Genomic DNA, 11,622 nt, shown 5'->3' with positions numbered 1-11,622 from the left:
TTAAGGCTGGCCAAGCCCCCCGGCAATGGAAGCTCTCAGCCTCTCCATTTTTTCTTCTTTTTTTTTTATTCTGGGCCAGCTTTAGCTCTGAGGCTTGGCTCCAGCTCTGAGGCCTCGGCTGCTGAAAGCAGGTATCTGGTTTGTTTGTGTTCTATAATTGTAACACTGTTTCTGTCCTGCTCACTCCAGCTCTGAGGTCCCGGCTGACTGAAAGCAGAGTTCTGCGTTTGTTCTATAATTGAAACAATGTTTCAGTCCTGCTGGCTGAAGTTCGCTGGCTGAAAGCAGGTTTCTGGGGTTTTGTTTAGCTTCTATATTTGTAACAATGTTTCTAAAACTGCAAGCTCAGAGGCCAGCAGCAGCAGGTGGGGAATGTTGGCTTCCTCCGTCACTGAAGCAAGCAAGTCTCTTGTTCGCTTCAAGCTGCCTGGCTGCCGGCCACCATCTTGGCTGGCAGTTAATTTGCATATCACCCTGAATAGCCAATGGGAAGGGTAGCGGAGGTATGGCTAATTACCATGTTTCTCTATTATTAGATAGGGATGTTATTTTCACAATTTTCCACTGTGTTCATCACTCATTTTGTGTAATATGATGGGGAAAAGATGGGTGGTGAATTTTAATTCTATATTTTTGCTTCATAATTTCTCAGTATGACATAATATTTCTTATGAAATTATTTATGAACTTCATACTTTTGCTCAATTTCATTCTCTTCACTATTGATTGGCTTTAGATTTGATACTGTGCTGCTGCAGATACAGATTTTCAGTGAATACTTTAAGTTAGATCTTTCTTAAAATGTGGCTTACAGGTTATGCACAATAATTTTCCCTAGGCGGTTGCTGATCAAGCAGGACATCACACAAATGGAACAAGACTTATAAAGGACATAAACGTTTTGGCATAGAAGCTGTGAGGTGGTGTTCTCATCTAATTTCTGCCATCTTCAAGCTGAGTGTCTTTGCACAATTCTTCTTCATTATCAAATTAGAGCATCTGACTATACAACCTGAGACACATATTCAAACATATAAAATAATGACTAAAAAGAGGCTACTTAACCTGGGGTGTATATGATCACTAATTTCTATTAGAATCCTCAAGAAAGGAGGATTGTCACCTGAATGGAGGATTTTCTTTCCTTAGATACAAAACATGTTTTCTGTGTATAAAAATGGTTGACTTGGTCATTTGCCAATACTCTTCCAACAAATCTTCTAAAATTAATACTTAGACTCTGTCCCTTTCAAGAAAAACCATTTAAAGGCAACATTAAAATAAATGTGTGATATCGGTAATGTGTAATGTATACTTCACATTCTAAAAGGAGTCATACTGGGAATAATTCCTACCAAGAAAACAAAGGATGAATGGATTGACATTAATTGGATTTGTCTCAGGAAGATAAGGTAAACTGATATTGGTGGGATTCTTCAACAATATGAGTAAATGAAAAAGTATAAGAATCTAGATCAGCGGTTCTCAACCTGTGGGATGCAAACCCCTTGGGGGTCGAACGACCCTTTCACAGGGGTCACCTAAGACCATCTGAAAACACATATATAATTACATATTATTACATATTGTTTTTGTGATTAATCACTATGCTTTAATTATGTTCAATTTGTAACAATGAAATTGGTCACCATAACATGAGGAACTGTATTAAAGGGTTGCGGCATTAGGAAGGTTAAGAACCACTGATCTAGATGATGGAAATATATTCCTGACAGGAAATTAGAAAACTATTGAGAGGTGATTTGGTGCTAACATGATGGGGTTAATGTATCATCTGCCATTTAACTGGAGGGAAACAGTGAACATAAAATTTATCAGTACTTGGAGCTGTGGTTACATTTTTTTATTAATTTAATCTTTGTGAATTTATTTTTCATTCTTATTTGATTTTATAAAATTTATTTTATTGAATGTACTATTTCCTATCAAACATATATGCTAATAACATCCTCCCAACTTTATTTTCTCCAGGAAGACCCACTACGTTATGTGAAACTATGGGGAAAGCAGAAATTTGGCTAATGAGGACATATTGGGATTTTGAATTTCCTCGTCCATACTTACCTAATTTTGAGTTTGTAGGAGGATTGCATTGTAAACCTGCCAAACCGTTACCTAAGGTACGTCTATTATAGTGGAGGATTTTGTGTAACATATGATAAAAATTCTGATTTCCCTCTAAACTTTACAGTCTAAATAACAGAGATGTGCTGCTTGGTATCTTCAGTTTGCTACTCAAAATCAATTTTCCAAGTCATAGGGGTCTCTTATGAGTGATATTACATTTTTGTTTTGACTTTACTTTGATATTTAAGCTGAAGAATGAAGTGATTTAAGGAGTGTGTTATAAATATCAGTGGGTCTATAGTGTGGGTATGAGATTGAAGAAACAGGAAACTAAAGAATTGAAAGCCACTAAGGATACTGCTGTAGTCTTCTTAACAAGCGTGATGGAATTATGAATAGGGTCACATACTATGGTTGTTTGCATGATAATAACGCTTTTGTGAGAACTATTGGGTGGATTATACAGGATTTAGTCAGTAGAAGTAAATATTGCCAGAAGACATGGATTCTTGGATAGCATGGCCTTTGCTGAAATAAGAAACAATTATTGTGATTCATATCTTTCTCTGACTTCTTTTGCTTAGCATAATGCTCTCCAGCACCATCGAAGCTGTAGCAAATGGTACAAGTTCCTTCCTTTTTACAGCAGTGTAGTATTCCATTGTGTAGATGTCGATCTCACTCATTTGTGGATTATAACATAATATTAATATTATAATATTATAACATGAACAACATAAACTGATGAACAAAAACAGATCCAGAGAAAGAGAAGCATTGATTAGATGCTCAAACCTCAGAGGGAAGGTAGGGGAGGGTGGGGATAAGGGAGAGAGATCAATCAAAGGACTTGTATGCACACATATGGGCATAACCAATGGACACAGACACCAGGGGTGTGCGGGCATGAACCGGAGTCGGGGGTGGGGGAAATAGGGGGGATAAGGACACATATGTAATACCTTAATCAATAAAGACAACAAAATTAGCTGAAGGCAAAATAATTCACATGGTACTTTCAAGAGGAAGATAAGCCAGTCAGAGAAAGATAAATATCATATGATCTCACTCTTTGTGGAATATAATGAACAACATAAACTGATGAACAAAAACAGAACCAGAGTCATAGAAGCATTGAATAGACTGTCCAACCTCTGAGGGAAAACAGGGGAGGGGGAGGGTAAGAGATCAACCAAAGGACTTGTATGCATGCATATGAGCATAACCAATGGACACAGACAAGGTGGGGGGAGAACATGTGCTAGGGGTGGGAGTGGCCGGGGAGAGGTCAATAGGGGGAAAAGGAGACATATAATATATTAAACAATAAAGAACTTAAATTAAAAAAATATATGAACAAAATAAAAAGAAGCAATTAATGAAACACTATTTTGAGAGTTCAAATTCACTTTAAGGAGCCAAAGGAATTTTGAGATGTAGATTTCTAGAAGTTGTATGAGTAATACAATGTTTCTGTCCCAGCAGAGCATTTAGAAATAGGTTGGGAGTCATCAACATATTAGAAGTCATAGAACTAAGAAACACAAATGTTGGAATGGTTCTTTAAGACCATGATGTCAGTTTTTTTGGTTGTTTGTTCTTTGAATAAAAAAAGGAAATTGTATAACACAATCCAAAGCTATAAAAGAATAAATATGGGCTGCCAGAAATGTTGGAAGAAAACAATATTGGGAAACAAAAGAGAATAATAGGTAAGCAGAGTAATAACTATCTTGTATTTAACTATCTTTATCCATAGGGAGTGAGCAAACACTCATTTGCTTGGGTTATAAGTAAACTAAATAATCACTGTTGAAGGTTGCAGAAGAAATGGTGTTCCCAGTAGAGTTCTTGATTTCTGCTTTGGCTAAGATGCATATTTAACTTTAAAATATCATTTCAGGATTCTGAATATGGTTTTCTTACTGATCAGTTACAGCTTAAGGAAAATTCTATTGGGTGTTATTACAGGAGAGAGTTAACCAATATCTAAATAAAGGTGGAGTAAGAGATATGACACATTCTGTGGCTTACTACATAACACCTTGACACACTATTTTATTTATTACAATTTCATAAAACCAACTCAGATATGTTTCACAAGAGGGAAGAATTTTTCCATTTCAAACCCAATTATTAATATAGATATTTGAGCAAATGAATACTAATCATGGCTTATATCTCTGAAAAAAAGAACTAAACCAGTCACTGAATACACAGAATTTTTTAAAAAAGCAATGGGAGCCAGTTAAATCAAGAATCCAAATCAGACAGGTAGCTATTTAAGTTTTAATGTGTGTGTGTGCGTGTGTGTGTGTGTGTGTGTGTGTGTGCTGTATATATTTTTTATTCAATCATATGCTTAAGAAGATAAATAAAAATGATAAAACACCAATTCCTGTGATTTCAGAGGTATTCTCCTAAATTTAATTAAGCTAAAAATAGCAGTCTACTTTTGTGGCATCATCTTTCCCCTGGTAATTTTACTAGCCTTATATTGAGACATGTCAGTGATCACAAGACAACCACAAATAATTACAAAGAGATTTCATCATCATCTCTAGAGATTGACATTCACATAGATTGCAATGTGCAAAACCCCAATCCAAGACTTTCCAGTGTTCAACCTGAACAGCCATAAGCAGCGAATTTTATTTTGCAGAGAAATGTATATTTTACTTCTGTACTAAGGCTCAAATTAATGGCATGCAGTTAGTGTCACATTCTTGTGCAAAGAGAGTGAATCACTGTTTCATAAATTTATCATGATTATAGCAGGTGTTTGACTGTGTTATCATCTTTTAAACCAATTATTGTATATCCCTTTTTTAAAAGTTCTATTTAGCCCTATAAATCAGGGAAAGAATAAATATCAGACAAATATCCTAAACTCCTAACAGAAAGTTAGATCAAGTAATTAATAACTTATTGCTTGTAAACTGGCATGTTTAAAAATTTTAAAGCTTAGTTCTAAACCCCTTTTGGGGGGTTTCCCTCCAAGGAATATTTTTATGAGTTTGCAAACAGTTCTGTTGGTTCATAAAATTAAGCTTTGGTAGTAATAGTTTCACATACCATGGGAAGATTTGCCTCTTATTACCTATTTATTTGGTACTAATTGGTGCACCTTGAAAGGAACTGTGGGTTGCCAGGCTGCGTGGACACAAGGGTGGGTCTTGGCCCATCCTTTAAAGCCCCGCCTGGCCCCTCCTTCCATGGCCCCTGGACCCCTGTCTGCCAACAGCCCCACTCTCACCACAGCTCCCACTCACTAACAGTGCTGGCCCTGTTTCTACCCGCTGATGGCACAGAGCGATTGGGGCACATGCCAGCAGCTGGAGCGAGGAGGGCCAGCACCATCAGAGGGTGCGAGTGGTAGCTGCTGCCCCAATTGCCCTCAGGAACAGGAGGAGGTGGAGAAGTCCTGCGGGGCAATCAGAGCTGGCAGCTGCAGTTCACAACTGCTGACAGTGCTGAGCGATGGGGGCCGGCGCCAGTGCAAGGGGCAGCTCTGGTGCTGGCAGTGGGTGCAAGCAGGCTGGCGCCAGCAGCAGATGAAAGCTCCCCGTGGGACCGCGACGTGGGGAGCAAAGAATTTGCAGTAACCACCAGAGGCTTGCCCTGATGACAAAGACTGACACCCCACCTTGTTCTGGCGCCCCAGCTCACCTGCTCCACCATCCCACTGCAGCTGACACCCGCCATGTTCTGCACTCTGCCACCTGCTGCCAATGCCTGCCATGTTCCGAACGCATTCTGGTGGTCAACACACCATCATAGCGACTGGTTGTTCAGTTGTTAGGTTTTTGGTTGTTCCACCATTTGGTCTATTTGCATATTAGTCTTTTATTATATAGGATAACGGTTTGACTCCATGCCTTTAGTTGTAATCACTCGTTATATATTTAAGCCATAGTTTTCAGAAACAACTTTTCTCTTAAAGAGATTAGATGGTTCTATGTGGCAGAATACCTAACAAGTCTAACAATTTCTCTGATGCTGTTCTTGACCCTGCCTATTTAGAAACTAGAGGCCCAGTGCACAAAATCTGTGCACTGGTAGGTCCCTAGCAACCACTGGCTGCTAGCTGCGTACTTCCTCCCTTCCCTCAGCCCCCTGCCACCACTGCCACCACTGCCAGGGCCTCCCTCCCTTCCCCTGGCCAGCCCAACCCTCTGGTCAAACTCCTGGACAACTGGTAGAGGGGGCATTTGCATACTACACTTTTATTGTATAGGATGTAAGAGATTTTCTTCCCTGTGGTCCTGTACTTTCATGATAGAGAGAATTTTATCTCTACAGGAAATGGAAGAATTTGTCCAAAGTTCAGGTGAACATGGAGTTGTAGTGTTCTCTCTGGGGTCAATGGTCAAAAACCTCACAGAAGAAAAAGCCAATCTCATTGCCTCAGCCCTCGCTCAGATTCCACAGAAGGTCAGTACAACCTACGATCCTAGTTAGCAGCCACCTTGCCAATTGGAGAGAAAATGCAGCTAACCAATAGTACTCTTTCCAGATGAAAGCTGAAACTCATTATACATTGAGCATAACTGACACAATCTTTAAGTGCAAATTTCTCAAAACGTTAAAATGTATTTCGACCCATTTGATCATTTGCCTACTGAGCCTTTGTAATACTATGGAAATACAGTACATCTTTTTGCAAAGTGATTTTCAAGGAAATACAATCAATGCTTGTGAACTACCCCTTTTTGTACCTCTTATATATCACATAAAATGGACTACATGATTTTTAATTAACTCTACAGCCCTAAAATTCCTTAAGTGTGCATTCTTACTTGTAAAATTAATGCACTTTCTTGCACAGGTCTTATGGAGGTACAAAGGAAAGAAGCCAGCCACATTAGGAGCCAATACTCGGCTCTATGATTGGATACCCCAGAATGATCTTCTTGGTAAGACTGAGGGGGAAACGCTGTACAGTTGGATGATGAACAAGTTAAGTAACTGAGAGCAGCTAAGTTCAATCAACATTTAATACTTTTAAAATTTCACATATAACAAAACAATTGGCCTTTGAGAGATTCCTGCTTACTCTGGTTCACAAAACAGAGCCTTCAGTTAAGACTCTCCTGAGTTCTCAAATCTGAAAAACAGTCATTAATGAACCTTCGTAAGTACTATAGCCTTGAATGGCTTACCATTGGTTACATTACTCATCATATTCAAGAATGTCCAATGTACCATGTATTTGAAATTGGTGTATCCTATATAATAAGAAAGGGATATGCTAATTAGCCTGGACATGCTAATTAGCCTTGATATGCTGATTAGTCATGACCAGTATGCAAATTGACAATGACTCCAACACATTAGATGGCCACCACAAAATGGCCTGCAGGGGAGGGCAGTTAGGGAGGGACCAGGCCTGCAAGGAAGAGCAGTTAGGGGGAACTGGGCCTGCAGGAAAGGGCACTTGGGGGTGACTGGTCCTGTAGTGGAGGGCTATTGTGGGGGAGCAGGCCTGCAGGGAGGACAATGGGGGTGGCCAGGCCTTCAGAGGATGGCCATTGTAGGGGACCAGGCCTGCAAGGGAGGGCAGTTAAGGGGGACCGGGCCTGCAGGGGAGGGTAGTTTGGGGCAACTGGGCCAGCAGGGGAGGGATGTTAGGGGCAACCCAGCCTGCAGGGTAGGACAGTTAGGGGCAACCAGGACTGAAGGGGAGGGCAGTTGGGGGAAACCCAACCTTCAGGGTAGGACAGTTATGGGCAACCAGGCCTGCAGGGGAGGATAGTTAGGGGTGACCAGGTCTGCAGGGAAGGCAGTTGGGGCCAACCAGGCTTGCAAGTGAGGACAGTTAGGGGTGACCAGGCCATCAGGAGAAGGCTGCTGGAGGCAACCAGGCCAGCAGGTGAGGGAAGACAGGGGTGACAAGGCTGGCAAGGGAGGGCAGTTAGAGGTGACCGGGCCAGCAGGGGAGGGCAGTTGGAGGCAACGAGGCCAGCTGGATAGGATAGACCAACAGGGAAGGGAAGTTAGGGGCAATTGGGCTGGCAAAAGAGCAGTTAGGTGTTGATCAGGCTGGCAGAAGAGTGGTTAGGGGCAATCAGGCAGGCAGGCAGGCAGGCAAGCGATTCGGAGGCAGTAGTCCTGGATTGTGAGAGGGTGCAGGCTGGGGTGAGGGACACACACACCTCCCCTGCCCCATGCATGAATTTCATGCACTGGGCCTCTAGTTTTGAAATAATAACCATAAGGTGACTAACATAAACACCATTTTATTATTTTATTCCCTAAATTGATGAAGTGATTTGCTAAAATTGCAAAAATCCTCAGATTTCAAGTATCTATCAACGTGGTTTTTTTCCAAAATAATGTTAATGATAACAAAAATTCTCAGATATTTTGAGGCACTTGATGAGGAAATGAATCAGCAACCTTTAGGTACACAGGACAACACCCAACCAACTGAACCACACTAGACAATGCTCATCTGCTTACTTTTATAAATATATCTGCTTCTTTATATATTACTAGTGGCCCGTTGCATGAAGATTCACTCAATATGCCTTCCTTCCCCTGGCTGCTGGCACCTGTTTTCCTCTGGCACCCGGGACCCAGATCTTTGGTCCAGCCGCAGCAGCAAGGCTCGGCTTTTCTGCTCCGGCTGCTCTCAGCCCCTCCTTTTTTTTCCCAGCTCCTTGAGTGGAGACCAGGGCTGGCTGGAAGGCTGGGTCTGCCCTGGCAACCCAGGCCCCTAGTCGCTCCTTGAGCAGAGCCCAGGGTGGGCTGGAGGCCTGGGTTGCCCCCAGGGACCCAGGTCCCCAGCTCCTCCTTGAGTGGAGTACAGGGCCAGCAGGAAGCTTGGCTTTCTCCATCATCAGGAGCAACCCAAGCCTCCTGCTCGCTCTAGCTCCATTGCCACCACCATCTTCAGTCATCCTCAGACTTTGCTCTGTGCCTGTGTATGCAAATTAACCACCATCTTTGTTGGGTTAATTTGCATAGTTCCTCTAATTGGCTGGTGGGTGTAGCGAAATGGCAGAGTGGTGGAGTGATGCTTAATTTGCATGTTTCTATTTTATTAGTGTAGACTAGTGGCCCAGTGCACAAAATTCATGCACGGTGGGGTGTGTTTCTCAGTCCAGCCTGCACTCTCCCCAATCTGGGATCCTTCAGGGGATGGCCAACTGTTGGTTTAGGCCCAATATGAACCCCCCTGCCAGACTGATCACCCCCAACTTGCCTCCCCTGCCAACCTGCTCACCTCCAACTGCCCCCCTCACTAGCCTGATCACTCCCAACTGCCCTGCCCGCCCTGCTCCAATCTGGGACCACTCAATGGATGTCTGACTGTCAGTTTAGGCCCAATCTGAACTCCCCTGCCAGGCTTCTCACTCCCAACTGCCCCGCCTCCCGCCAGCCTGATCACCCCCAACTGCCCTTCCCTCCTGGCCTGATCACCCCTAACCACTCTGTCTCTTCCCCGCCACCATGGCATTGTCAGGAAGGATGTCTGGAAGGTATCCTGGAAGGTCTCCTGGTCTAATTATCATAATACCCTTCTATTAGTATAGATAAGTGTTCAGTAAGTATAAAAATAGAAGTGATAATTTGCCAAATATTAATCATTCAAAAATAACCATCATTAACACTAAATGCATACCATTAGCATATCTATATATACAGAAGGAGAGCTAGAATATATAGATATAGATTGTATAAATTTTTAAACGAAACTTTAAATTTTACCTATTTTAACTAAAGACAAATTAAAATGAATCTATTACCTATATTTAACTGTAGATATATATATATAGTTATATCTTAGTTATTTTTCTCTGAAAGATCTCATCAAAGGTTAAGAATTAATATATGTATGCATAATGTTAAAATATTTTCAATTGTTTTCCATCTTTATCATTTTCTAATTGTTCTAATCAATTTTTATTTCTCTGAAATTGCCCCAAATTGTCCATAAATTTGTATATTCACTTTTTCAACATGAGCATTGCTCACTGTTTCTAATTTATCTTTTATCTGCTATATTTAATAATATTTCAACAGCTCACCTCTATTGTTTATCACTTCTTTTTATTTTATAATCAATTTTTGATCTCTTATTCATAACCCTTAACTTCTTATTGCAAGTTTATCTATAAGATATATGTGAATTTCAATATTAAATATCTATCTATAAATGGTAAAAAGTTTGAGTGATTTGGAGAGATAGGCTTTTATCACCAGTGTAGTTTACCTTAAATGTATTTAAGCAAACCATGTGAAATTTCTGTTTTGACCCTGCCTATATTTTAATTCCATTAAAAGTGTAGATGATTATTCTTTCTTGTTATGCACAAAAGAAGAACACAGTACCCCTTGCTACTGGATCTACTGTACCACATTCACTGCTGAGTGAGGATGACCTCATTTCTCCTTCCCCAATCCCAACAGTGTGCTGCTCAGACTATGACATCTCTTCAAAAACAACTTACCTTCTGTCATCTTCATGTTTCCAGAAACAGAGAGAAATATACTAATTCTGCCTCAGCCACAAAATGTCAAGTGATGACACAAATTCCCATTCAACTACATCCCTACACCCATTATTGTTTTGAGAGACCATTAGAGATATTAGCTCTATAACTCTGATTACTATGATTCCATAATAGTTAGGGGCTCAAATTCTAGAAATTTATTTCTATTTACCTTGAAAACTCAAATTCCATCTCCTTGCCATTTCTAAAATTACCCTAGTACCTTCATCCAATTTTGACATTGCCAGTAGAGACATTGTCCTTTGCATCACAAACACACAAGTATGTGCAATGGAGGAATCTCAGACTCTGCAAAAATAATCTATATTCACTACCAATTTCTTGTGCCTATCATTATTAATTAGTCAGACATTAGGGTCCATGCTTATGATTTTTAATGGATGTTTTCCCACAATATGTGTTAGCCACAATCTTGGCCTTAGAGGAGTCCTTAAAAATCACACTTCAAGCAATATTAAATTTCCTTCTTGAAAACAAATGAGGCTTATTCCTTTTTTCTATGTTTACATTTGACCAAATGTAAAACAATTTACATTGTGTCAAATATTTATTTATTCCATACCTTCCCCTTTACAACTCTTAAAATACCATTCCATCAGCAAAGTTCGTGTCACAACTAGAATTAAATGTTTCCTCAACACATCTATGGATGACATGTTAGGCAAAGGTATCATATACTTACAACTTCAATGAAAACAAAGCTCTCACTTCTGTCTGTCTTTGTCTACCAGCTATAAAGAGAACGCTATGAGGTTATCAAGCATTCACCACGATCAACCTGTAAAGCCCTTGGATCGAGCAGTCTTCTGGATCGAGTTTGTCATGCGCCACAAAGGAGCCAAACACCTGCGGCCAGCTGCTCACAACCTCACCTGGGTCCAGTACCACTCTTTGGATGTCATTGGGTTCCTGCTGGCCTGTGTGGCAACTGCTATATTTTTGGTCACAAAATGTTGCTTATTTTCTTGTCAAAAACTTGGTAGAACAGGAAACAAGAACAAGAGGGAATAAATCA

General features: G+C 40.6%; 1 protein-coding gene across 1 annotated transcript in view; it reads left to right on the top strand.

The window, feature by feature from the left end:
• LOC102771493 (UDP-glucuronosyltransferase 2A1-like) overlaps nucleotides 1–11,618 on the top strand; it is a 32,036-nt gene extending 20,418 nt beyond the window's left edge. The window contains 5 exon segments of the mRNA XM_015559253.1: nucleotides 1,993–2,141; nucleotides 6,391–6,522; nucleotides 6,917–7,004; nucleotides 7,201–7,222; nucleotides 11,339–11,618. Of these exon segments, the coding sequence (XP_015414739.1) occupies nucleotides 1,993–2,141; nucleotides 6,391–6,522; nucleotides 6,917–7,004; nucleotides 7,201–7,222; nucleotides 11,339–11,618 (671 nt within the window).
• The last annotated feature ends 4 nt before the right edge of the window (nucleotides 11,619–11,622 follow it).

Source organism: Myotis davidii, unplaced genomic scaffold (assembly GCF_000327345.1).
Source record: "Myotis davidii unplaced genomic scaffold, ASM32734v1 scaffold234, whole genome shotgun sequence".
Taxonomy (NCBI): domain Eukaryota; kingdom Metazoa; phylum Chordata; class Mammalia; order Chiroptera; family Vespertilionidae; genus Myotis; species Myotis davidii.
This window is presented reverse-complemented; position numbering and strand designations above follow the sequence as displayed.